Raw genomic sequence first — 26,345 nt, 5'->3', positions numbered from 1 at the left:
AACCATTTGATTGCAGTTTATCTTGTTTTGTGTTCAACAGAAGAAAAATTCATATAGATTTGAAACAACATGAAAGTCAGTAAACTGACAACATTACTACATGTTCTACATGTCATCATTATGATCTGCCTGCCTAGAAACATGGCTTTTCCTATCACTGCTCTGCTGATGACATTCAACTGTACTTCTCATTCCAAAAAGATGATCTGATGGTAGTTGTTTGCATTGTAGCCTGTCTGACAGACATTTCTGCCTCGATGAAGGACCATCGCCTTCAACTCAACCTTTCTACATTTATATTTACATTTATGCATTTAGCAGATGCTTTAATCCAAAGAAACCTACAGTGCATACAGGCTATACATTTTTTTACCAGTATGTCTAAGACAAAATTGCTCGTGGTCTCAGCCAACCCAGTAATTCATCACAACCTCTTTAAACAGCCAGGAACCTTGGGGTTGCGATTGATGATCAGTTAAGCTTCACAAACCATATTGCTACAATGGCTCGGTCCTGCAGATTTGCCTTATACAAAATTAGGAAGATTAGACCCTTCCTATCAGAGCAGGCCACACAACTCCTTGTCCAAGTTCTTGTTTTTTTTTCTACACTGGACTATTGTAATGGTAGGCATTCTGGCATGTACTATCAAGTCTCTGCAACTGATCCAGAATGCAGAAGTCAGAGTGGTCTTCAATGAGCTGAAGAAAGCCCACGTCACTCTTCTCTTCATCCTTTTGCACTGGCTACAAATAGCCACTCTCATCAAATTCAAGCTACTGATGTTTGCCTACAAGACAACTACTGGCTTTTCTCCAATATACCTAAGCTTAGTAGTTCAGACTTATGTGCCCTCCAGAAGCTTGCGTTCTGCAAGTGAACGATGCCTCATGGTGCCATCTCAAAGAGGCACAAAATCACTCTCAGTGACCTTTTCCTGGTCTATTCCCAGCTGGTGGTACAACTTGCCAACAACTTCTCAATTCAAGCAGAGGCTACATCCACACGAAGCCAGGGCTTTCCCTATCCTATCTTTTTTCCCCCTTGTCTCAAGAAATATCTACGTCCACACAAAACTAACACAAAACGATGTAGTATACATGCCAGACCAGTATGTGTCACTGTAATTCTGCCACAGAGATACAATAAAAACAAAGAAGAAGACTTGGACTATGCGCATAAACCTCTTGCATGGTATACAAACGAACCTAGAACAATACATTTGTTAATCTGTGTTAATGTTAGTTAACAAAAAGACAATCGTTCAGTGTTTGTTCGTGATTTTATTGCTTTTACGTGACATAGCAGTGTCTGACTAGGGGCAAGACGTGGGCTGATGACGTCATCGTTTCAGAAAATATACAGATTCGCTGTTCACGTGAAAATGCAAGGGTGGCATTTTCAGGTTTATCCACTCTGGGACCCGGTTTAAAAAAATATCGGTTTTACTTTCCCAAAACGCCAGATCTGTGTGGTCGAAACGCCTATACGATACAAAATGTATGCGGATACAGCTAAAAGCATCTCCATGTCATTTTTGGAAAACATCTGAAAACATCTAAACATGTTTGTTTTTTTTGTCAGCAATTAATACTAGAACTTACCTATTCTATTCTATTTTTCAAAATAATGTTAAACCTTGCTATGTGTTCTTTGCAAGACCAACTGAGACTTGTCACATCAATCGTTTACTGTTGCTCTCTTGTTGGTCTGATTGCCTCTATTGTTCTCCTCATTTGTAAGTCAATTTGTATAAAATAATAGTTATTGTACCACAAGTGCTGTCAACTTGTGTTGTAATTGGAATATTCCTTTAACCTCTTGAACTCTGGCCACGCCCTAGGACCCACCGGTGGGTCCGCGGGGAGGTCATCATACTATTTTTAAAAAATCTATAAACTGTGAAGCACAAAACTAGTCATATATGGTATTTTTTGAAAGCGTAGAACCTCTGCTTTCTTGCAAGTCCCATGGTATTTGCATTAATTTTACATAAAAGAAAATAATAAGGTATAAATTCGTTCTTCCACAACCACCCCCCCCTTGAGAAAATCAGATGAATAATGTTCATATTTCATATTTATAGCACACAAACTCACCAAACATGGACAAGTCACACATCAAATGAAAGCTCTCACTCTCAGGAATGTCACTGTGTACTTTATTTCACCGATCTTATACATTACAGTGACATAACAAATAATAATTTTCAAAAGAATCACGAAAACTGAAATTACTTATGTGAACAAGCAAACGTATGCGTCATATTTCTGCGCTGATAACTACATCTGTGCTCACATACTAGCCTAAAATCCTATATCAGCTTTTACATTAGGTTGTTTTCTTCAAAATGAGAGCATTCTCGTGTGTCTGTGAGCATGCATGGCTAAACGGCACTATAATATGTCTCAGATGCGCAGATCAAAACATGCAATGCAGCGTAAAACATGACCAGTATTTGTATTGACTCTCTTTGATTCCTTTCGACTTGCAATGACGTCATCACGCAGTGCGTCCTATGTCATGAAAGCTGACAGCCTCCCCTCTCCATAGACACATCGATCAAGCTTCTAGACCATTCAGAGCCCGAGTTGTTGCTTTCCAAAGTTGAGGAGGTGGGACTAAAGAAAACGCCGCAAACGGGCGCAGATGATTATTGATGAGTTGATCGGAAGTTGGTTTGTGATTTTGGATAGCGTTTTAGCGAATTATTGCGTGCTTTTATTACTGTTAGAGTTATATGTCTCTGAAAAATTACTTCAAGAAAGTTTTTTGTTGGTGTGGAGGCGGCTTTGGAGGAGTTTGATCGGATGTCCGACACTGAAACTTGCAGCGAGGCTAGCTAGCTTTGACTCGGTCAGAGAAGCTGCTTACAAACTGGGAGAAGACCCTGATTTTGAGTAAGTATACGTTGTTTGTATCAAGCATTTGTAAGTTGCATGCTAATATTATTATTGCATTAATTTATTCATCGATTGCATTCATAAGTATATTGCCTTGTGCAGTTTATGTCTTTCTTGTATACGCGAATTGCATTCATCGGTTGCCTTCGTTAGTTGCATGCTAATTTGTTTTTGCATGAATTTATTTATCAATATTATATATACGTGTACTGCCTTGTGCATTTTTATATCTTATGCATATGTGAATTGCATTCATGTGTTCGTTACATATTTGAATTACACACACGCAACGAACACATGAATGCAATTCACATATACATAAGATATGCAAGGGTTGTTCTCATTTATTTATACATACTCATGGATTTGTGTATGTGTAATCATTATTTTCCTCTTTCTGTTACTTGCATATCTGGATTATTTTTGTGTATGTCATTTTAGCATGTATTTTGGGATTGCAGTGTAAATTTATACATTTTTGTTTTGTTTTGCAGTTGTAGCATCCAGTGGTGAAGAATGGGAGCCAGCAAGTCAGGATACTTATCTTGTGTGTGTGTGTGTGTGTGTGTGTGTGTGTGTAAAATAAAATGCAAGAACAGAACTTTGCCTTATTTTGCTTATTATATGACATGAGTTTTTTGAGGAAACTTGGAGACATAAGACATTCTGTCTCTTCAGGTAAAGCTACAGAGCTTGGAGAATCCAACGCCTCCTTTTGGTTAAATCTAAATAACTTTTGCTTAGAAGATGTTATCAACAAAATTATTTTTTTATCTTTTTACTGTCACCTAGTGGAATCAAAAGAAACTTTCTGCAGGGAAATAGACCTAACAGGTCCTAAATAACAGACTCCTAAATAAAAACTTACTTTAAAAAAATAATACAAATCTGACTTTGTTTCCGTGTTTATCACAATATAGTAAAAATACAAAAGACAAAATATGCAATATCTTGTGCTTGTGTTAAACTTCCGAGAGTTTTCTGTAAAATAAGATCATTTTTATAAATTTATTCCAAAGTATGTGGTTAGGGCTGTCTTTTAAGTTCAGCTATGCTGGTTTCAGTAATCAAAAATGGTGACTGTACACTTGGAGAGTCTAACGCCTCCTTTCGATTAAAGCTAAATAACTTTTGCTTAGAAGATGTTATCAAAAAAATTCTTTTTCTCCTGTTTAATGCCACCTTGTAGAATCAAAAGAGATTTTCTGAAGTGACATAGACCAAACAAGTCCTAAATTACAGACTCTTAAATAAAAACTTAATTAAAAAAATTATAAAAATCTGACTTTTTGTTAGTGTTTATCACAGTAATGTAAACATATAAAGTACAAAATATGCAATATTTTACCCATGTTTTAAAATTCAGAGAGTTTTCTGTAAAATGAAACCATTTTTATGAATTTATTCCAAAGTATGTGGTTAGGGCTGTCTTTTAAGTTCAGGTATGCTTGCTGGTTTCAGTAATCAAAAATGGTGACTGTAAAAGTACACTTGGAGAGTCTAACGCCTCCTTTCTATTAAAGCTAAATAACTTTTGCTTAGAAGATGTTATCAAAAAAATTCTTTTTTCTCCTGTTTAATGCCACCTAGTGGAATCAAAAGAGATTGTCTAAAGCGACATAGACCAAACAAGTCCTAAATTACAGACTCTTAAATAAAAACTTAATAAAAAATAATAATAAAAATATGACTTTTTGTCAGTGTTTATCACAGTATTGTAAACATATAAAATACAAAATATGCAATATTTTACCCATGTTTTAAAATTCAGAGAGTTTTCTGTCAAATGAGACCATTTGTATCAATTTATTCCAAAGTATGCGAGTAGGGCTCTCTTTTAAATTCTGGTATGCCTAATTCTGTAAAAAATTCAAAATATGCTGCAGAGCTGAAGAGGTTAAGAGCCCCATATCAAGGGTGTACATTTCCATAAAGGACGGGATCCAGGTTGTTAAACTGTTTCTTGCTTTTTTTTTTCAAAGCCTGACAACCCTGTCATCATATTTCCATTAGGAAACACATCCCACAGCTGCTGTCAAAAACATCAGCCATGTGCTCTTAGGCTATCTGCAATGCTCAGACTCTGCTCTTGACCTTCAGGTGATCCAAAAGCAGTCATACACTGAAGCTTTTTTTACTTTAATTATGAATTACTAGAGAAACCAGCAGCAAATGGCAATCCATTCACCTGGCGATTAGGACAGGCTTTGTTGTGATTATAATGATTTTTTAAAGAGGTGACCTCAGGATTGTGGTTTATCCTGTGCTGTTTTGCAGGGCCTGTGTGCAAATGTTTTCAGCTTAACCCAGACCCATTGGATTGCAAATCATGGAACTCTGAAACAGAGCTGTAGTTCACATGCACTGTACTATTGCATCACTGACTTGCTGAGCATGAATGTTTCCACAGGTAATTGATTTTTTGCAGTACTTACAAAAGATTGGTTTATTTGGTCTAGGCTACATGGCAGTTCTTTCAATGCTGCCCAAGTCTTGCTGCCCCCTTCTGTGTTGTTACTTTTTAATCATGAACCAAAATAAAGACTCAAGCATTAAATTATTCAGAAAAGGGGTTTAACATTAATTAGCATAAAAGGATACAGTACATTTTAGAACTCGTTTTTGGGAGTTCATATTATAGCAGTTTATATGGTAATTTTGCATGTTATTTTACACATTTATGAGAGTGTGAATGAGTTCTGGTGCTATAACTATAATCTAGACGGCTAAATGAATATAATCTAATTTCTCTGTGAAAGAGCGTGACATTGTAGCTCAAAACGAATTGGTGAGGCAGCTATGTTGCCTACAGTGCAAAGAACAGCATGTAGTGTGAAAATGGCAAAAGCTCTGTTTTCTTATTTTATATTTAAGTTATACTAAAGATTTAAGACTACATAGCATATAGTAACAAAAAATGCATTTTAAAGTAAAAAATAAAGCATGCAGCATATATTGTCTGATATGATAGTCTATTTATCATCATTTAACTTAATCATTATCATATGCATACAGAATCTTTGATAACTATCTCAAATAGTGGCAAGCACAAAAGTCGAATAGACTGATTTTGACTTTTTTAATCTGTTCCTATTGTGAATTGATTAAGTAATGCAGTCTCTCACAAACCTTTTGGGTGGAAAAAATAATAATGTCAAATGCAGTAAAGTATGAAATGATCATCCAAGATGATCATCCTTATAGAGTTTTATGAGCTTTTAAAGAGAGCAAAAGGGAGAGAGGAGGAGGCATTACATAAGGTTCTGTATCGTTTTGGACTGAGCCTCTACATCAGTGTCACATGTATGTACCATGTTTTGAGTTCCTGTATGTCCTTATTTGGTCTTTCCTGTTCCTTCATTAGGTTGATTTAATTTCAGGTGTTCCCCATCTGCTGTCATTGATCCCAGGTGTGTCTCGTCTTCCCATTGTCATGTTCTGTGTATAAATAGTGTTCCAGTTTTGAGTTCAGTTGTCTGCTGTTAAATGTCTTTTAGCTCCTGTATATGCCAACTGATGATTAAATTCCATATTTGAAGAATTCTCCTGCGACTCCCCACTCCTTCCTTTGCCAGTCCCAAAACTCAGTCCTGTTCCAGCTCCTTGAAAGCGCTTTGCTGTGCCTACTCCTCCAGGGCACCCTCCAGTGCTACCCAGGTCCCCAGCTAAGCCCACGAAGGGCTCCTGTTCCAGAGTTATAGTTACAGTTATATATTATATATTTATGCTTTAAGCAGGTGCTTTTATCCAAAGCAACTTAGTGCATTCAGGCTATACACTTTTTCATGCCCAGCTTAATAGACAGGTGTTTAAAACAGAATGGCCTCTTAAAGTCATGGAGGCCTCTAACAGAAAGCCAGAAGTTTGGAGGTGGGTGTCATTTTTAACTCAAGAGATAATGCGTGAGTGAATGTGATGAATCTTAAAGTTATAGTTTCCTTTAAAAAACCAAAAAGAGAAACAAAATTCTGTCATTCACTCACCCTATTGTTATATTAAACCTGTATGACCGTGAATAGCTATCAAATGCTATTAAATATGGGTCAAATACTAGCTAAAAGCTATCAGATGTCTATTCAAATTAATTAAGCTATTCATTTCTCATTAAAAATCCTACTGACCCTAAACTTTTGAACAAGTGTTTCAGAATGTAGTCTAATATAAAAGCGCTAACACAACACCTAAATTGTCTGTAAAAAAAAAAAAAAAAAAAACACACTTTATTATTATTTTCATTTCTGTTTTTTATTTTAAATAATAATAAGCAATGAAAATTTGTATTTCATGTCGTCTTTAAATCAAGTCCAAGTATGAAACCATGTTCTTTTTGGTATTTAGGTAAGTGTAAATATAAGACGGTTCACAATATTAGATTAGATTAGATCACAATATTGGCAAGTTGTGTTTCTTACCACATAAAGTGTTTTCCAATTAACTTCTTTATGGGAAACTTTTGACCACATTTCATAACATATTATTATCCTGCTGTGGGGTTTTGAGCTGTCATAACACTGGCTTGGAGTATTAAGAAATGCTTGTCACATTAGTATGTGCTTTGGGTAGACATGGTTGAGTGTCATTCATCAGGACCAGACTGTGGAAAATCAAAAGCATCGATTGTTCACATATCTCCTGCAGGGACTGAGCAGATGAGCCACAGGATGCTGCAAAGGTATTATCATCAGGAGCTCTTCCCACGCGGTTATCTCTGGCGACACTAACCTGTCTCATGAACTAAATCATGCTGCTTTGCTACACAGCTCAACCATGATGCATTTCCAAAGTGGCGTGTTTTCATTTCATGGATTTACCTGGCAACCCAGACAAGCTAGTATGCTAATAGATGCTTTTCCAGCATCTACTTTGCCTCATTCTGTCCTTGTTTTCTCACTTCTCCCTGTAAGTGCCATTCACAGGCTACTGAGACTTGCTGTAATCAAGTTTGAAAGATGGGCTTGATTGAGAAGGGGCTCTTATGGGTGAATCTGATATGTAACCACCCACATCTGTGGCTGCCTCTCATTCAAATCCCTCAGAGACAGTGAGATGAGTCATTTTAATGTCGTCATCAACATGTTTCCATATAGATAATAACAATATATACATTTCTGTTGGTAAAATTATTATATAAAATGTATTTTCTTCTTGTAATTTTGTCTCAATAAAAGTGTTTGTCTCAATATAGTGTTTAATTTTTACTCAAGTGAAGTAAGCCAAATATAAAATGCTGTAAACAGCAGTATGGTTGACATTTGCAGCAAGCTCAAGGCAACACAGTGAGCATTCTCCGATCAAAGAAATTTGACCCTTTTGGTGCGCATTTTTCCATTAGGAAAGTGACACTTGAGTGTTCCTTGATCCTCACTTGATAGTTACTTTCAGGAATCCAATCAATGCTACTCTTTTAAATGTCCTTATTGATTATCTGCAGTGCAAATGTTGTCACAAATACATAACTTTGAAATAGAACCTTATTTAAAATACTTTGCTGAATTCAACAGAAACTACAAGCATTTTAATAGTAACTGCAAGCCTTTTAAATGATATTAAAGAGAATTATCTTTTTTTTTTCTTTTGCCAAAATATACAGGTGAATCTCAATAAATTTATACGATAACTGTAGCCAAATTCCTTGACACGTCTGTATGCGCTGATCCCAGCCTCAGTCTATTCCTTGTGAAGTTCACTCAAATTCTAGAATCAATTTTGCTTGACAATCCTTATAATGCTGGGTACACACCAAAAGATAATCGGGCTGATTTTGGGCTGATTTCCCCCCTTCCAACAATCCTAGCTATGTCCCCGGATTATCTTGATGGTTCTACAGATTACTTTATCAGATTTTGCCGTGGTGTGAGGTGTGTTAAGTGTGTCCGAACCTGATCGGAAGAACGTCGGAGCAGTCCCGAATCATAAATATTAAACGTTGAATATTTACTATCAGAAATCCTGATGTTTGGGGGGAACCCTGAGGACAAATGTGCACATGCAAGATGATGGAAGACGGAAGCAGTCATGGCGCAGCACAAAGTGAAATTTCTGTCTGAAATTCCACAACTTCACCCAAACCCTTTTCTTTCTTTTTTCGCGAATTTTCTGTGAAAATCATTCAAAACAATATCATTGGATGTCTTCCTGTGTTCACAGTCGAGACTCTGGTTGAAAATCTGTTCATGTGTGAGGTGCTGTCTTTTTCACATCATGGCACACCACACACTATAGGAGCAAAACAGTTAAATCTAGGATTTTTTATCCTCATGTTTGTGGTCTATCTATAAGGTTGCGGTTCTCTCGGTTTGGTTGTGCATCTATTTCTTCCCCAATTTTTTTTTGCACTTAACTTTCTGTTAACATGCTTGGATACAGCACTCTGTGAACAGCCAGCTTCTTTGGCAATGAATGTTTGTGGCTTACTCTCCTTGTGAAGGGTGTCAATGATTGTCTTCTGGACAACTTTCACATCAGCAGTCTTTTCCAGGATTTTGTAGCCTAGTGAACCAAACTGAGAGACCATTTTGAAGGCTCAAGAAACCTTTGCAGGTGTTTTGAGTTGATTAGCTGATTGGCATGTCACCATATTCTAATTTGTTAAAATGGTGAATTGGTGGGTTTTTGTTAAATGTGAGCCAAAATCATCACAATAAAAAGAACCAAAGACTTCAACTACTTCAGTCTGTGTGCACTGAATTTATTTAATACATGAGTTTCACAATATGAGTTGAATTACTGAAATAAATTAACTTTTCCATGACATTCTAATTTATTGAGATGCACCTGTATTTCAAATAAATGCTATACATATTGCAAACAGAATGCCTCAATGAATTTTTCTTCAATATAGAAAATAGGTTTGCTTATAAACCTTATAAAATATATATTAACTTTTTTCTCGTCTCTATTAAGTCGCTTATGCTTGATAAGGAAGCAGGTATTTCATCAAAAATATTGTAAAAGCAATAATATTGTGAAATATTACTGTAAAAAAAAAAAACACTATGTCCTGGTTTCACAGACCGGATTTAGGTTAAGCCTGGATAAACATGTTTTAGAAAAAAGCTTATTTGTTTGCATCTTGAGACAAAACAAAGTCGCTGAGATATTTTAAGATCTGTCAGTGAAAGTTCCTTTCAGTTAAAACCACTCAGACTCAGCTCAGCTGCATTTTAGTCTGTGACTAGGCTTGAGTCTTGTCTGTGAAAACCGGGAATGTGGATATATTTTAAAATGTAATTTATTTCTGTGTCTGTAAAGTTGAATTTTCAGAAGCCATTACTCCAGTACCTTCAGTGTAACACAATCCTATAGATATCATTCTGATATGCTTTTAATGTGCTAATATTCTAATCATTCTAATTTGGGACTATGCTCTACCACTTGAGCTTGAATTAGTATTTCCTTGTCTGATGCTTTGTTTTAATATTAACTGCAACAAAACCTTCCAAATTCCTGTTTTCTTTCACATGATCTTGTGAAATAATGTGCCTGAGCTTGTCATGTTTCTTTAGAAAACGATTACAGACACTTCCCAAATTGAAGACTGGTTCACCAGCTTTCCTTCTGTGTGGGAGGGTACTGTGATAACCTAATAAGAACTCGGCACAGTGTTTTGACAGATTATGACATACGTAAGTGCCCTTTGGGATGGGGCCAACACTAGGCCCCATCCTAAAAAGAGCTCTCTAGTGAGTGCTGCTGATTGTTCTGAAATAGAGTGAAGAGCGTCTCTCAGAAAGATAAGGCATGACATCCATTAACTTCATTTAATGGCATTCACTCTCATTAAGCATCGATACATGGCTTTGTTGTGATGATGATCTTTTTCTCAGGGATGGTCCTGCTGTCCGTTGGAATAGAACGCTTAACCTATTTTAAGCAATAAGGATGGGTTGGCAAAATTATAAAATGCATGTTTTGAAATGTTAAATATTGGATTAGACTATTAGATATACAAATAGCCTACATTTAATAGATTAGACCAAAGAATGACCAACGATTCCTTATTGAAACTCTTGCGGGGCAGAAAGGTGTGAGTCTGTGGGATATATCTCATTTTGTCCTCTAAACAATATGTAGCATTTTATCTGTATTGATTTAGGGTTTAGAGGTGAACTTCCTGGCTGGCAGTGTTCTCTGTCTACAGCCAGGATCGCTCTTGGGACTCAGGCCAACACTCATCGACCCATTAACAACAGTTTATGCCAAAGACTCATGTTTTAGCCACTAGGTAGAGAGCATTAAACGAAGTGGAGTGCTTTCATGGGAAGAGAGGGGAAATAAGTCTCACGTGGTAATGGATGGGATGACTATAGAGTGTTTTTCGGGACAATGAGGGTGTGTCCTCGTGTTGCACAGCTGTATGTTTTGTTTGACACGGCTGATGATGTACAAGCAGTCTCTTTATACTCGAAATGAAGTGGCTTTGCTTTATTTTAGCAGTGTTGTGTTGTCGTGGGCTCACAGGAGTCGGGGGCTGGCTTTGATTGTTTATTTATAGTTACTGTATGCATTAAATGTCTCCAAAGTAACGGAGATCTCGCCTCCTACACGACACGTGCAAAAAAAAGAGCGTTGAGTGCCACAGAGCAGTGATGACAACATGCAATCTCCAGAGCAGAGAACGCTACCTAATCTCATTACGCTCCCTCTCTCCTGCAAAACCACGAGCTGTTTTCATCAGTGCTGGGATTATTTATAGACTGTAGGTGCGAGCTTGTATATTCCAAAGGCCTCCACCGATGCTTAGATGCCTGCGTAACCAGAAAGGAACGAGAACAGACGAGAACAGATGTTCCCATCACAATCGAAAGGACCATTTCTGTGGCTGAACTATAATATAAATAGACATGGAATAAATAAATTTAGCCTATGATTTGTGCGAACTGGGTACTTAGTGCATTTAGTAATGTGAGCAATAGACGTAGGTGTGTGTTTACACCTGTTGTGATTAACAGTTTGGATAGAATGTGATACTACAATGCTTAAAAAAAGCTGTAAAATAACCAGATCAAGCCTAATGGTGGATCGAAATAAAAGTTGATTTCTGGTTTACTACATTGAGTGGTTTAATTAATAATGGCTTTGAAATAGACTACTGTTCGAAAGTTTTGAATAAAATTTTTCTGTAAGGACGTCTCTTATGCTTACCAAGGCTGCATTTATTTGAACAAAAAATTCAGTAAAAGCAGTAATATTTAAAAAATATTATATACATTTTAAAATGTAATTTATTTATGTGAAAATTATTTCTGAAGTAATGGCTGCTGAAAATTCAGCTTTACCATCACAATAAATAACATTTTAAAATGCATTAGTATTAATAAAATATATTGTAATAATATTTCACAGTATTACTTCATTTATTTATTACAAATAAATTAAGCCTTTTGTTGCATATAAGAGATGTATTTCAAAACATTTTAAAAATCTTAATTATTCCAAACCTTTGACTGGTAGTGCATACAACGATTATGATCAGGAATGAGCTATACTAAGAAATATTAAACCTAAAAGGATATTACAAAAATGGTGTTGATAAATGTGTAAATGGTGTTCATAGATGTACAAAACATTCTTTGCTGCTTTTCTGGGCTGTGTTAATGCTGTATCTTGTCAATATGGGCACTGAATTAAAAGTGAAGCAAGTCTAGAATGTAGATACAGTTTAAGCTAACTAGACACACTCTTTCTTCTCTCTTCCTGTAGATTGAGGACATCATCACACGCCTCCAAGATGAAACTGAAGGTGTGCCCGTCAGAACGGTCAAGAGCTTCCTGTCCAAGATTCCCAGCGTTGTTACAGGTAAACTGGCAGAAGTGGGACAGTTTGTGTCTAAACTGGTATGTGATTTGATAGACCTTAACTATGTGGGTTTTTCAATGGCTGTTGCTATCATACAGTATGTGTGTTTTTCTCTTATTATTAGCGTTCATACATGAATGAATAATATATTATGTAAGCTAAAGTGTTTCATAATAGGTTCACACTAGTCTTCATCTGATGTGAATGTATTTTAATTTTAATAAATAGATATTTATTTACAGTTAGGGTAGCGGGAGTTGAGAGGACACCTTTTTAAAATAGCAGTTTTCTTATTTCAGTTAATGATGCTTTCAAAAATAAGTTCTTCAAAGTTATATCAGTGTCAGTGCTGCTAAAATATTTACAGGGTTGTGTTTAGTTGCTGTTTGCCAGGGAATTTCATAGATCAGAGGGTGGATCAGGAGCCCTACGCCCCTGTGCTCTCCACCGATCCTACGAACCACTTTCACAGATTCACTGATTCCTTTAGTGTGTGATAAGGGATGCTAGAAGAACAGTTAATTGTCCTTTAATGGATGCCTGCAGGCCCTCATGCGGATAACTAATGTGAAAGTCATGACATTTGCCAAGTATGGTAACCCATACCCATACCAACTGTGATGATTCTGATTTTCATCAAGGCTTTGAGAAGTGAATGTAATTTATGCATACATTTGCATGTGAAAATAAGGTGGTATGTTTCCATGTTTTAAACTTTAGGTTCTGACATTGTTCAGTGGATGATGAAGAACCTTATCATAGATGATCCTGGTAGGTGTTGATATGAAGAAAGATACACGTCTTATTGATGAATGTGAATTGCTTTCATGCATTCATTTCTGTATTTACAGCGGAGGCCATTCACATCGGCAGCCTGATTGCCGCCCAAGGCTACATATTCCCCATCTCTGATCACGTTCTCACCCTCAAGGATGATGGGACGTTATACCGCTTTCAGGTGAGCTTATCCATCTACCATCAACCAAATGAAAGTCACGTGGATTGTATCCTGGCAGCTGTGGTTTCCAGGATGTGATCTTGTTTCACTTCAGCACTGATGAGATTCTGAATCTACTGTGGAAATCACACCTAAGACACACTATGAAGAAGCTCCACTGACCTTTACACCTACTGAGCAAATAGGACAGTGTTTGATCAGTGCAGCGGCCTTTATTAAGCCCTTCTCTATACGGGCAGTACATTACTGAGATTTATTTAGCATACTATATATATGCACAACCTGAAAGAAATTAGTACTTTTATTCAGCAAGGATGCATTTTGCCTCAAATGGATCAGTAAGACAGTTTAGTGTAAAAATTTATTTTTCAAATAAATTCTGTTCTTTTGATCTTAAAAAAATGTTTCATGGTTTATACAAAAAATATGATGCAGCACTGTTTTCAAAATAGAAATAATAAAAATGTTTCTTGAGCTGCAAATCAATATTAGAATGATTTCTGAAGGATCATGTGGTACTATAAATTTTAAAATATATTCCATTGGAAAACAGTTATTTTAAACAATTTTTTATAATACTGTATTTACAGTATTTTTTGATCAAATAAATGCAGCCATGGTGAGACTTGTTTAAAAAACATTCATATAAACCTCAGACTTTTGAACAGTAGTGTGTTATGTTTATTGTTTATTGCTATACTTTTACAGTCTGTCATTTCATTTGGAAATGATTGCAACACTGAACAGATTCTCTTCAGACAAAGATATCTGTAATACCTGGATAAAACTATCAATTTGCATTCCCATTCATCTCAACGGCAGTAGCTCAGCTGGAGCTTGACAGTGTGATTTGAAATCTGCTATCTTTACTCATAGACACTCACTGATCCACCATGTTTACCATGTCAATCTGGAATTCGTCTTTAAAGTGCCCTCCAAAAAAAAAAAAAAATCACTCACATGCAATCATCTCCTAAAATACAGTGAAATGTAAGGTGCATGTGTAATGGTTATGCATCAGTATTCCATTACAGTACTAAAGAATCATGTTTAATTAATATAGTCTCAACATCAACCTCCAAACCAACTGTAATTTATCCAGAGTTTTATAAGAAAAGTCAAATTCTCAAATAATGGCATTAGGCTATCTTTCCAACAAGCCACAGTATCAATGAATAAATCTGAGCTTCTTTTGTACATTCATTAATTACTCAGGAGGGAATTAGAGTTTCTGTTTCTCTGGAGTATGGCTCATCAGCTCATTGCCTGACGATAATGATCTCAATGCACCATCATTTGCTTCGTGCCGCCTGCAGTCATTTCAACTGGCTCCAGAAGCGCAAGAGAGTTAGTTACAAATGTTGTTAATAGCTCTTATAACATAAATATGTTCATATAATAACTGCACGGCACAGAATCATTTCAGCTATTGCTTTGGCTAGTAAGAAGGAGGCAGACTCTGTATCTAAATTTGCCCTAACCCTAACCCTAACACCCCCACTCCCCACTATCCAACACTGCATTTAGTATGACAGCATTGCTTGATTTCAAACATTTTTATTAACAGAAACTGTATATTAAGGTAATTAACCACGAGTCATTTTGTAATACCAGAATACTTCTAAGGATATTATTATGCACCAATATTCTACAAGTATACAAGTAAATTTAGGCATCATAACATTTTTTATAGACCGTTTCATCGGGCGCACACGCCTGGCCCGAAGTTAACTTCCGGTCTGTGTTTGTTTATTAGTCTGGCTATGGCACCATCTACAAATGCTGTTAAAGTTTAGGTGATGATTAGACTGAAGTTGGGCTCAGGTGGTTGTGCTGTGGGATGTGTTTCCCATACATTTATGTCTATAGTAAAAAAAAGGAATTCATTGTGAGATGTGCTAAATATTACATTTAACAGTGTTATTAAATGAGTAGTGTATTTACAGAAATGAGCAGCATGACTGAATGTATTTTGGCTTGAATAAGTTTGTTCATACTCCAAACTCTGCCTACTCAATTTTCCAATTGTACAAAACTCAAGAGTAGTGATCTCTCTCCTTCTCACCCAGGCTCCATACTTTTGGCCCTCTAATTGCTGGGAGCCAGAGAACACAGACTACGGTAAGAGATGGACCCTGCTGGGCAGACTCAAAATGACGCAAGAGCACACAGAGCTTTACCGTAGATGCTTTTTCAGAGAGCTCACATAACTCATAATGTCCCAGAGATGCTGGACGCCCCATGTTCAACCCACAGTCTGCTTTCAAAAGAGTTATTCCGGGTTGGACAGCTGAACAGTCAGACTGCAGAGCATTAGCATGTACAGTATGACATATGTATGACAATTTGTTGACTGTAGGCGGATGTTCACTCATGGTCAATGGTGACTTATTCATAGTTCCTACTTTCTGTAAACTGGCCAAGCAGAGACGATAGATGCAGAGGAAAATACTAAATCCCATCAAGGGCTTACACTGGATGTGTGTGCTTGTGTAGGGCTAGGATTAAACATGACTGTTGATAAGGCCAAGTCTCTTATGGCCTCTTGTCTGATTTCTCTCTCCTATGTCTGTCTCTTTCTCTCTCTGTTGCCTGTCACAGCCATCTATCTGTGCAAGCGGACCATGCAGAACAAGACTCGGCTGGAGCTGGCGGACTATGAGGCGGTAAGTGACCCACTGCGATGACAGTCGACAGAGAAAATAGAAGCAAATGGAAATAAATTTAAGGAACATAATCAATATATGTGGGCTAATATGCAGCAAAAGCATCCCAGTTCGGATTCTCACAGGTATTAACAGATACGTCTCATTATATTATACCTGAAAACAACAATTGTGAGCCCTTATCATTGAGAATTAAAGGTGAAGTATGCTATTTTTTTAATGATACTTTCTGTTGTCCTTGCTTAATGTGCAGAGGTACAGTAACTATAAAAAAACATTTAGTTCTGAACTTTTTGTTGTTGTTTTTGTTCTTGAAAAGTCACTTGACGTAGCCCTTCACTAGTGACTATCCTGAGCTGGGACGTCAAAGTCAGCATGCTTTATGCTTTCCAAAAATATTGGTCACTTGTAAAACTGATATTATACTATAAAGAAAAAATTTATAATTTATTTATATAAAAGAAAGAAAACAAATAAGAAATGTTACAGGAAAATATATCTTTTTTATTTTTTAAATGTAAAATCTTAGGTAAAATTTTGGGTTGGTTACATTTAAAAATGTTCTGAAGTTTCTTTTGCTCACCAAGGCTGCAATCGATTGATCAGATTACAGTTAAAAACCATAATATTATGAATTATCATTACAATATGAAATAACAGTTTTATATTTTATTTCTTTCTTTCACTCCGTTATCTTTGTTTCTCTCATTCAGGAGAATCTAGCGAGACTACAAAGGGCTTTTGCCAGAAAGTGGGAGTTCATCTTCATGCAGGCTGAGGCACAGGTCAAGTAAGTGCTGTTGTCAGGACAACTACGCAAACACTAGCTCTCACTCGTACCTGCTCTCTTCTCTGTTGAAGACACATCTACCCTTTGTTTTCAGCCCACATACATTCACGCAAAGACATACTGTATATACTCAAGCTCTCATTATGATATGATAATATTGCTGAAGTGCAGTTGTTAGGGGCAAGATGTATTTGCATGCACGTTTGATTTGGAGTGGTCCTCAGTGATTAAAGCAGTCTGTCGCTCTTTAAACATCAGCTGAAGAGCCTCATCTGATGGCCGAGGGCTGCAAACACAAGTCAGTCCTGCTCTGATTTTTGATCATCGGTCTGTCTCCATCATCACACTGTCTGCAGTACCCTTTTTATGACGAAAACCCCAATTTTGGGGAGAGCAAGAACAGAAGAGAAAGCGAGATGAATGAAAGTGTCTCAGGGCTCAAAAGCAGAATCAGTGAGAGACAGAGGAGTGATGCAGCAAATGTCAGTTACGTAAGAGTGAAGCGGCAGGAATGGAAATGAATTAGCTATGCTCGCAGGCAGGTTGCAACTTTGATGAGCGCAAGGGCTTTGCTCTTTGTCTGTTTTAACGTGTGAGGCAAGACGAGTGTGTGTGTGGATTGGGAAGGTTTCTTGCTCTTTGTTTAATATTAATATCTTTGTGTTTCTTTGATTTTGTAGGATCGACAGGAAAAAAGACAAAACGGAGAGAAAGATTCTGGATAGTCAAGAGAGAGCCTTCTGGGATGTTCATCGTCCCGTGGTGTGTGAGGGGTGGATCCAGCGTGGGACGGGTTTCTGTGTTTGCATCTTGTTTGAATTTAATAGGTCAAATTTGCTTACTGTAAAAATGGAAATACTTAATGTTTGGAAAATCTACACCATCAAATCTGCACTGTTCTCCACTGGTCCTTCAGATTTGAGCAAATGTGTGTGTTTCATACGGAAAACTTTTTTTTTTTTTTTTATCTTGTAATATTTTTAGGACATTTCAGTACATTAAACTATTCTGTAACACTTTAAAATAATGTTTAATATTTAAACTAGTAATGAACAGCATTCGTTAATTTAACTTATAGCATGATTGTAGTGGAAAATGTACTTATCAACAATTTTTTATATGGCTGATTTACAAGTGGTTGTGATTCACAGCCTGGGTGTGTTAACACCACAGAGATGGACATCAGGAAGTGTCGTCGCCTGAAGAATCCTCAAAGGGTGAAAAAGGTGCTTATGCTCTATAAGTGTGCGTGCTTTATGTACAGAGGGTGTCTGATTGTATTGTGACCCATCTCCCTCTCCGTCTCTGTGTCGCAGTCAGTGTACGGGGTAGTGGATGACACACAGACTCAGAGTCCTGTACACATACCCTCACTGCAGAGCAACAAGGGCACCAGAGAGGACGTAGAGAAAGAGGTGTGTGCGAGCGAGGGTGTGAATTTGATTCCTGACAGCCTCACAGGGCTATTAATGTTTAGCTCAGTCACTCAGATGCTCAAGTAGAGATGCAGTGAGTAACGCTATTCTTCCTCTTTCAGATTCTGTTCTTGAACACTCAGTTGGATCGACACTGTATGAAAATGTCCAAAGTCGCTGACACGTAAGCTCTCTTTCTTGATCTGTCCATGAAACTCAAATGTTTCTCAGCAAATATGTATGCTTGCAAATAATAATGGGTTAATTAAACCTCATCTTCCCCGTACCTATAACAAAAGTGTCCCTCAGGGTCAAAATGACCCGATGGCCAAAAATGACACTAATTAAATTGTTGGTCCAGAAAGCTTATATTGGTGCATTAAAAAAAAAATCTAAATATTTATGTAGGTTTTTCTATTATTTTTGTATTTATTTTTAATATTTATATATTACATTTGGGATGTTTATAAGAAACTAACAGCAAGTAAGCAATTTTTTTTTTACAGTATTTCAGCAAAAAAAAAAAACATGCAGTTGTGCTGCATGTTTTTGATTAACTAACAAAAGCAGGCTCATAAGAGTCATTGATTTGGGAACTGAATCACAGTAAGTTTCAATCTATAGATTCAGTGGCAGGGTTGCACTGCCAACAAATGAGTTGTGTGGGAAATTCTGTCAGAGTATTTTAGGACAGTGTACCATTCACTTTGGCGGAGGAATAAATATGAGAAAACTCTTATCATTTGGTTCCAATAATGAAAAACAGACAAAAATACTTTTATACAATAATATGTAATATAAACATGATTTCAACTCATTTTTTGCAGATTGATGAGCTACACAGAGCAGTATCTTGACTATGACCCCTTTTTGACAATACCAGAGCCAGCTAACCCCTGGACCAGTGATGATGTCACATTCTGGGAACTAGAGGCCAGGTATGAAAACCTAAATATGACATATTTCTTTATAGATTCCTCTCTTCTGTGGTCTAGTTTTCATTAGATGAAAGGGAGAAGGGATTGGATGTCTGAATTTCTTTGTAACTGCTGCTGAGGAAATTAAGTTGCTAATTCTTTTAAAGTCGCATTTGTCAAGAAGTTCTTATCTGTTCTGTTGTCCAGCTTCTTTTTGGTTTTATTTAGAAAAACTCTTATCTCGGGATACAGAGAACGGTCAAAGCACTGCAAATGCGTGTACATATAATGTATGAGGACTGTGGAGCATTTTAGAGCATATTTCTGAATATCTCAAGTAGTTTTAAGTCCGCTGAAGTCCTTATGTTGTTTTGAATTCGATAAAACACAGCCCGTTCCTCCATCTCCACTTGCCTGAGCCGTTCTCACAGCTCTTCACAGATGCCCTGACGGGAATTAAGGAATACCTCCCACACACCCCCTCGTCCTAGTGTTTCATTTCTGTTTTTTTTTTCTTTACATCTGATCTCATTGTTGTCATTTAATTAAGCAAAAATGAGTTCGACTAATTTACCTTATCATATTAATTAACAGTTGTTGGAATTAGGTTTTCAAAATGATTAGCATTCCTGTGTTGGTTTTCATATTGTTACTTATTCAAACACTAATTTACAAGATATTACTAGACGTGATTAAGTGATCTTGTGTACACACACACACAGAGTCTCTTTCTCTTTTTGTTTTCCACCTCGTCTGGTTAATATGACAAACGATGGTATATTGTGTTGTCAAAGCATTAGCTGCTGTCAGTAGATCTTGCAAAGAACAATGTAAGTTAAATAAATAAAATACTGTCGTTCTCTTTCTATCTCTCTGTCTCAGTAAGGAGCCGAGTCAACAGCGAGTAAAGAAGTGGGCTTTCTCATTGGACGAGGCTTTAAAGGACCCAGTGGGCCGTGAGCAGTTTCTTAAATTCCTGGAGTCCGAATTCAGCTCCGAGAACCTGCTGTGAGCTTCCCATCGACATATTCCTCTGTCTTCCGTTCATTTGCACTTCTGTGACATTTTCCCCCTCCTACTCATTCCTCTCTCTTAACCACCCACTCCACTTTTAATGACTCGCACAAAATGTAGCAGAACAGGACAAGCAAAAGGTCAGACCTCAAGCGGAGAGCGAGTAAATTCACCGACGGTACATGATCATTACAACCTCTAAAGCCTGATCGCTGATGCATTGTGATAAGTTACTGCAAACCTCGGGCGTCGTGGGGCAAATGAGGCAGTGGTGGGCCCCAGGAGATGCCCAACCAGGACAGCATGGCCCCGAAGGGAGCTGCAGAGATAACGCAGGTCACTGGAGCCGTAAAGTGACTGAGCAAGAGATAAAACGCTGCTTGTCTCAATCCATCTCTCATCTTTCTCTTTCTCTCGTATCTCCACGTATCCCCCAGCTAGGCATCTAATAGCCTCCGTGGGGGCTGTCTTATGTTTGCCAGTCTGTGAGGAGAGTGAAAGTGATGTGTCCTCTTGACTGCCTGACTCTCCCCTGAGCCCATTAGGGCCTAAACCACTTCTACACTGCAGAGATCTATAGAGCTACAGAGCAAGTATGATATGAGGGTAGAAGGAGTTACTGGGCGATTGCTTTCCTCTATCTCTGTCTATCTGTCACGGCGAGTGCTGTGCCTGTACTGACTTCCATAATTAACCCAGTGTTTGTTACTGAGGAGTTTGGGAATGCAGTGATGTAAAGAGGGCCCAAAAGTAACACACACCAAGTGCTAATTGGGAGTGAAAATTAGCTTTAGGGACTGAAATTGGTTCAGATTGTTGGAATTATAATCTGGCCTTTAATCATTTGCCATACATTTGTACAAATGGCTAAAAGTTTTTTTTTTTTTTTTTTGCATTTTTATATCACTATGTATTGGAACATTTATGCAATTCTCCTCAAGTTGAGCCACAAAACATTTGAGGCAGAACAACAAAATCTGAGAACAAAATCTTGCCATTGACCAGCATCAAAAATGTTGGCGTAGGAACAAAAATATATACACTATCATTCAAAATTTAGGGTTGGTAACATTTTTTTATGTTTTTTCTCACCAAGATGCCTATGAAAAAAATAAAATAAAATCAAAAATATGGTAAAAATAAAAAAAGTAATATTAAAAAAAATTATTACAATTTTAAATAAATGTTTTCTATTTTACTATATATTTTAAAATATTTATGAAATATTTATAAAGTAATTTATTCCTATGATGGCAAAGTAAAAATTCAGAAAAAAAGAAAGAAAAAGAAAATCTTATTATCAAAGGTTTTGTGGAAACCATTTTTCAGTATTCTTTGATAAATAGAAAGTTCAAACGGTGGTGTACATATTTAGAAAGTTTATTTTTACAATAACAATTACATCTGTTCAAATTACTTTGATTTGCACCATCCTCCCATGGTCAATACTCTTTACAGCTGACATTTCTTATTGTTTTCTCCTTAGGTTCTGGTTGGCTGTGCAGGATCTGAAGTGCCGCCCCCTGCAGGAAGTGGCGGCTCGTGCTCAGGAGATCTGGCAGGAGTTTCTTGCTGAGGGAGCTCCCAGTGCCATCAATCTAGACTCACACAGCTACGAGCGCACCAGTCAGAATCTAAAAGACCCGGGCCGCTACAGCTTTGAAGATGCCCAGGTGAATAGCTGTCACAGGAAGCACAGCTCAAGCACTGATGGCTTTTGTTCCTTTTAACAATTTCCACGTCCTTTCTGCATGTTTGGGGAAAATGATCTTACTTTAAGAACTAAATAGGAAGACATTTGTTAGTGTCTAATAACCATTGTGTAAAACACATTTTCACAGATGATTGAAGGCTTTTAGGTTTTTGGATGGACGGAGAAGGTATGAAAGCTGCACTAAGAGACAAGTTGTGCCCAAGGCAGAATCTTTCTCATTCTTTGAAATGATGAAAGGAACTTGAGGGCTTTGGGCCATTCGGGGAGATTGATGCACAATAAAGCTGATGGATAATCTGTTCCTTGTCCTTGTCCTCACAGCTCTGTTCAAAAGAGTTTGCCTTATGTCTGCCTCTTTCATTTATCTACATTTACATAATTGATGAAAGAGACAGAATAACACGCATCACAATGCTCATAGCCAGAGTGAAGAAGTCTTTCTGGAATGATCAAATCCATTTTATTCCAGAAACTATCACTACGTATCTAACTGCTTTCAGAAAATTCAAAGTAGAATAATTGAAGAAAGTGTTACAGAATCTGTGACATTACGGAGTCTGTCAAGATACTTGCTAGGAGTATGTTAAGTGAATAATGCTTAATTTAAAAATAATGTTTAAATAACGGCAAACATGCACCTTCATCTCCTTATGTAAAACATTATTTTGGCAGCAGTGAATTGTCAGTAATCCTGCTGCAAGATACGTATTATCAGACATAGATTGTCTTTTCCAATGGGAGAACCTGCATATTTATTCCTGTTTGCATATGTGAAGTCATAACTGAAAAGATAACAGAAGCAGGATCATGAGAACAGAAAGCCGTTTTTCAGATTCTTGGCTCTTTCTTATTGCTTTGCAACAAGGCACTATCCTTTCATCCAAGCAGCAAACTCACTGTCAGCCTGCAATGTTTTTCTCTTTCAGGACCACATCTACAAGCTGATGAAGAGTGACAGCTACCCTCGTTTCCTGCGCTCCAATGCTTACCAGGACCTCCTGCTGGCCAGAAAGAAGGTTAGTCTCGATCTCAAATCTCCCTCTGCCGCGTGTAATGAAGCCGAATCATTTTAAACAATAAACAAAAGCTATTTTGTTTTCAGTATTCTTTTGCACAAACCATTCAGCCTTGAAAACAAAAATCAGTGCGCCCCTGCAAGGGAAAAAACTGTGGAAAAACAAAAGATGCTGGTCATTTTCTGCTAGGACATTTTATGTTAAAAGAATAGTTCACCACAAAATGAAAGTTGAAAATGAACTTTTACTCGCCCTCAGGTCATCTGAGATTGTTACTTATGGCGGGATAGATTTAAAGGGATTAATCAATACATCACTTGCTCACCAATGGATTCTCTGCAGTGAATGGGTGCCGTCAGAATGAAAGCCCAAACAGCAGATAAAAACATCATAATCCACAAGTAATCAACACGACTCCAGTCCATCAGTTAATGTCTTGTAAAGTGAAAAGCTGTGTGTTTGTAAGAAACTAATCAATCATTGATAATCAGACAAGTTTTTTTTCTTCAAAACATTGCTTCCAGCTAAATTACTAGACTTCAATCTATTACATTGCTTTCTCCGGTGAAGATGGATCAGGAAAGAAATAGGCACATATCAAGCACTGTTTACAAGCAAAAACAACCCTGAACAAATATGTAGATGAATGGGATGGAGTTTTTTACAGGAGGGAGCATTTTTGTTATTGATGGCACCCATTCACTGTAGAGGATCCACTGGTGAACAAGTCATACAACGCAAAATTTCTCATTTTCAGCACATTTTTCTGAGTCAGTTCTTTCATAAGAGACAATATTGGTTTCTTTTTGCTAAAAACAGCAGTACTGAATTGAATCATTTGCTTTTCTTCACTTGCAAATGAGTATTCAGTGTTCAGTTTGCACTTATTAAAACATACTAAGCCAACTTAATATGTACTTATCATCAAATGGCCTACTTACTCTACTGATGACTTGTAATGGTTAAACATGGGCACTTCAGTTCACTTCAGAGCCATTTTAAAGTCCAGTTGTCTCATCACCAGTTTGATTATTAAGAATAACACTAAATTTTATTTTTTTAATCCCTCTACTTTTCTTTACTAACACGTTAACCTGGTTTTGTTCACTGTTTCTTCCCCATTCCCTTCCATTAACCTCTGCTCCACAGCCTGAGACTGAGCAAGGCCGCCGCACATCCCTGGAGAAATTCACTCGCAGTGTGGTGAGTGGCCAAAAAAAAAGACCATCGGCAGTACTTTTTTTTTAACTTTAATTCAAAATCAGGTTTTCTGGAAGGTAATCAGACCAGAAGAAAATGGGATACTTTCTGAGAACCATAAAGGGTTCACAAGGATTTCGCAGTTGTAATTTCACTGGTCAGTAGTGTACATATGTGTACTATTTGTTATATTTGGAATTGCAGCTGTATATTATTAGTCAAATCCAAGACCACAATTTTTTTAACTGGTACTCTTTAAAAGACCGCTTTTAATAATAACAACACAATTGTGTTTCAGGGCAAGTCTCTGACAAGTAAACGACTGACAGGCCTCATGCAGTCCTCCTGACAAGTCCTGCTGTTTGCAGTTTGTTGAGGTGGAAGGATTGTGGCCATGACGGACCACGTGTATGGACCACCCTCTCTCCAAAACCCACCCGAACACCGCACAGCTACCGACACTAGATGGCAGCATGCAATAAGTCCAAACGGCAACAGTGCTGTCTGTGTCTATTCAATCAGTAACTGGCTTTCAGTATACACGAATGTCAGATTTCCCAGCACCATCTAGAGAAACATTTTACGTTTGATACTTATAACCAAACTGCAGCAAGGACAGGACTGTCTCGCTGGATTACCGATTCAAAACATTCATCGTCAGATATGAAAACAAGGTGTGCTGAAATCAGTCCCGTATGTCAAATCTTCAGAGCATTCCAAAGGGCTTTCAGTGACTGTGTTCCCTCATTACAGGTTTACACAGGACTTTTCATCATATGCGTTTTGTTGGACAGTCACTGAATATGAAGAATGAAAGTGGAAACGGAGGGGTTTGGAGAAGCACATTGTTATTACTCCTGCCAAGGAGTAGGATGAAGAAAGTAGGATTATTTATTCCTGCAGACGGAATATCCGTGTTATACTCACCTACAGTATTAGCACATGCTACTTCTAATAGAGATGAGAAAATGATGAAGAGCCATACCTTTTAGACTCAGTTTTATTGAGGAATTAAAAAATATTGACCAGGAAAATAAAAAAGTATTAGTATTTCAGGATGATTCAGAGCACAGAATATTGCTTTTCCTGCTTGGTCAGTGTGTTTCCTGAACAGCTTTACAAAATCTCCAAATAACAACATTCAGTTATTTGGTAGCATTTATGGAGGACCACTGTGTTACATAAAAGATCATAATTCTGAGAGAAAAAGTTTATAAATAAATATATATATATATATACATACAGATATATATATATATATATATATATATATATATATATATATATATATATATATATATATATATATATATATTAGATAAAACCGTTTAAATTTATAACAAAATGTCAAAATTATGAGTTGACAAAAATCATAATTATTACAAAAGTCAACTTTCCCCGTCATAATTATTTTTTATTTTATAATTATTATGTAGAATCTCAATTTTGAAACCAACACATTGGTCCTTGTTGACTATGTTTGTCTTTGCTTTAATGAATGGTATTGTAAATTCTGTGTAGAATGTAAGCACTTAATGTTTCTTTGTGTCAGTGTTTTGATTAATATGATGGTGATGATGATTTGCTCTGAGAACAGAGGATCACAGCCCTTCACTTTCAACATATCAACAGTAGACAATGTTTTTGTCGGATTCCTATCCATTAGAAAGGAGTTTGGACATTGAATAGCCTTCCAATCTGCATTTCTGTATTTTTAGCTTGCATCGTTTCCTGAAGCAGCATCACTGCCAGAAACACATAGACTTGTGTTGCTGGAAGACATGAATTCTCTCAGCTGTCTTTAGCCCACAAATGTAAACACAGACAAATGGCAGAGAGTCTCCTCTACACATTTTCAGGTAGTTGATTTGTTGACTCATAACTGTACATTAGGTTGAAATGGAATGTATAGACTTTACAGCAGTCCTGGATATGGAAGATGCTGTTTAGAAC

General features: G+C 37.0%; 1 protein-coding gene and 1 long non-coding RNA gene across 4 annotated transcripts in view; both read left to right on the top strand.

The window, feature by feature from the left end:
* LOC113076406 (regulator of G-protein signaling 6-like) overlaps window positions 1-25,586 on the top strand; it is a 61,618-nt gene extending 36,032 nt beyond the window's left edge. Inside the window, exons 3-19 of one of the 3 annotated variants that reach the window (XR_003281171.1) lie at window positions 12,606-12,702; window positions 13,423-13,473; window positions 13,554-13,660; window positions 15,730-15,781; window positions 16,262-16,326; window positions 17,040-17,116; window positions 17,797-17,878; window positions 18,268-18,342; window positions 18,433-18,531; window positions 18,654-18,715; window positions 19,359-19,469; window positions 20,331-20,456; window positions 21,949-22,135; window positions 23,103-23,192; window positions 24,342-24,395; window positions 24,691-25,066; window positions 25,146-25,586. Coding sequence is in view for 2 of the 3 variants with exons in the window: in XM_026249056.1 (XP_026104841.1) it covers window positions 12,606-12,702; window positions 13,423-13,473; window positions 13,554-13,660; window positions 15,730-15,781; window positions 16,262-16,326; window positions 17,040-17,116; window positions 17,797-17,878; window positions 18,268-18,342; window positions 18,433-18,531; window positions 18,654-18,715; window positions 19,359-19,469; window positions 20,331-20,456; window positions 21,949-22,135; window positions 23,103-23,192; window positions 24,342-24,395; window positions 24,691-24,741 (1,386 nt within the window). In the remaining variant the exon portion in view is untranslated. Of the gene's footprint in view, window positions 1-12,605; window positions 12,703-13,422; window positions 13,474-13,553; window positions 13,661-15,729; window positions 15,782-16,261; window positions 16,327-17,039; window positions 17,117-17,796; window positions 17,879-18,267; window positions 18,343-18,432; window positions 18,532-18,653; window positions 18,716-19,358; window positions 19,470-20,330; window positions 20,457-21,948; window positions 22,136-23,102; window positions 23,193-24,341; window positions 24,396-24,690 lie in introns of all 3 variants that reach the window. The other 2 variants (XM_026249056.1, XM_026249057.1) reach the window with 2 other exon arrangements.
* On the top strand, window positions 1,913-3,504 carry LOC113076408 (uncharacterized). The gene is made up of 2 exons (XR_003281172.1): window positions 1,913-2,900; window positions 3,398-3,504. It is a non-coding gene; the product is annotated as an uncharacterized LOC113076408 (long non-coding RNA).
* Window positions 25,587-26,345: the final 759 nt, after the last annotated feature.

The sequence above is a fragment of the Carassius auratus genome, unplaced genomic scaffold, assembly GCF_003368295.1.
Source record: "Carassius auratus strain Wakin unplaced genomic scaffold, ASM336829v1 scaf_tig00020406, whole genome shotgun sequence".
In the NCBI taxonomy this organism is placed as follows: domain Eukaryota; kingdom Metazoa; phylum Chordata; class Actinopteri; order Cypriniformes; family Cyprinidae; genus Carassius; species Carassius auratus.
This window is presented reverse-complemented; position numbering and strand designations above follow the sequence as displayed.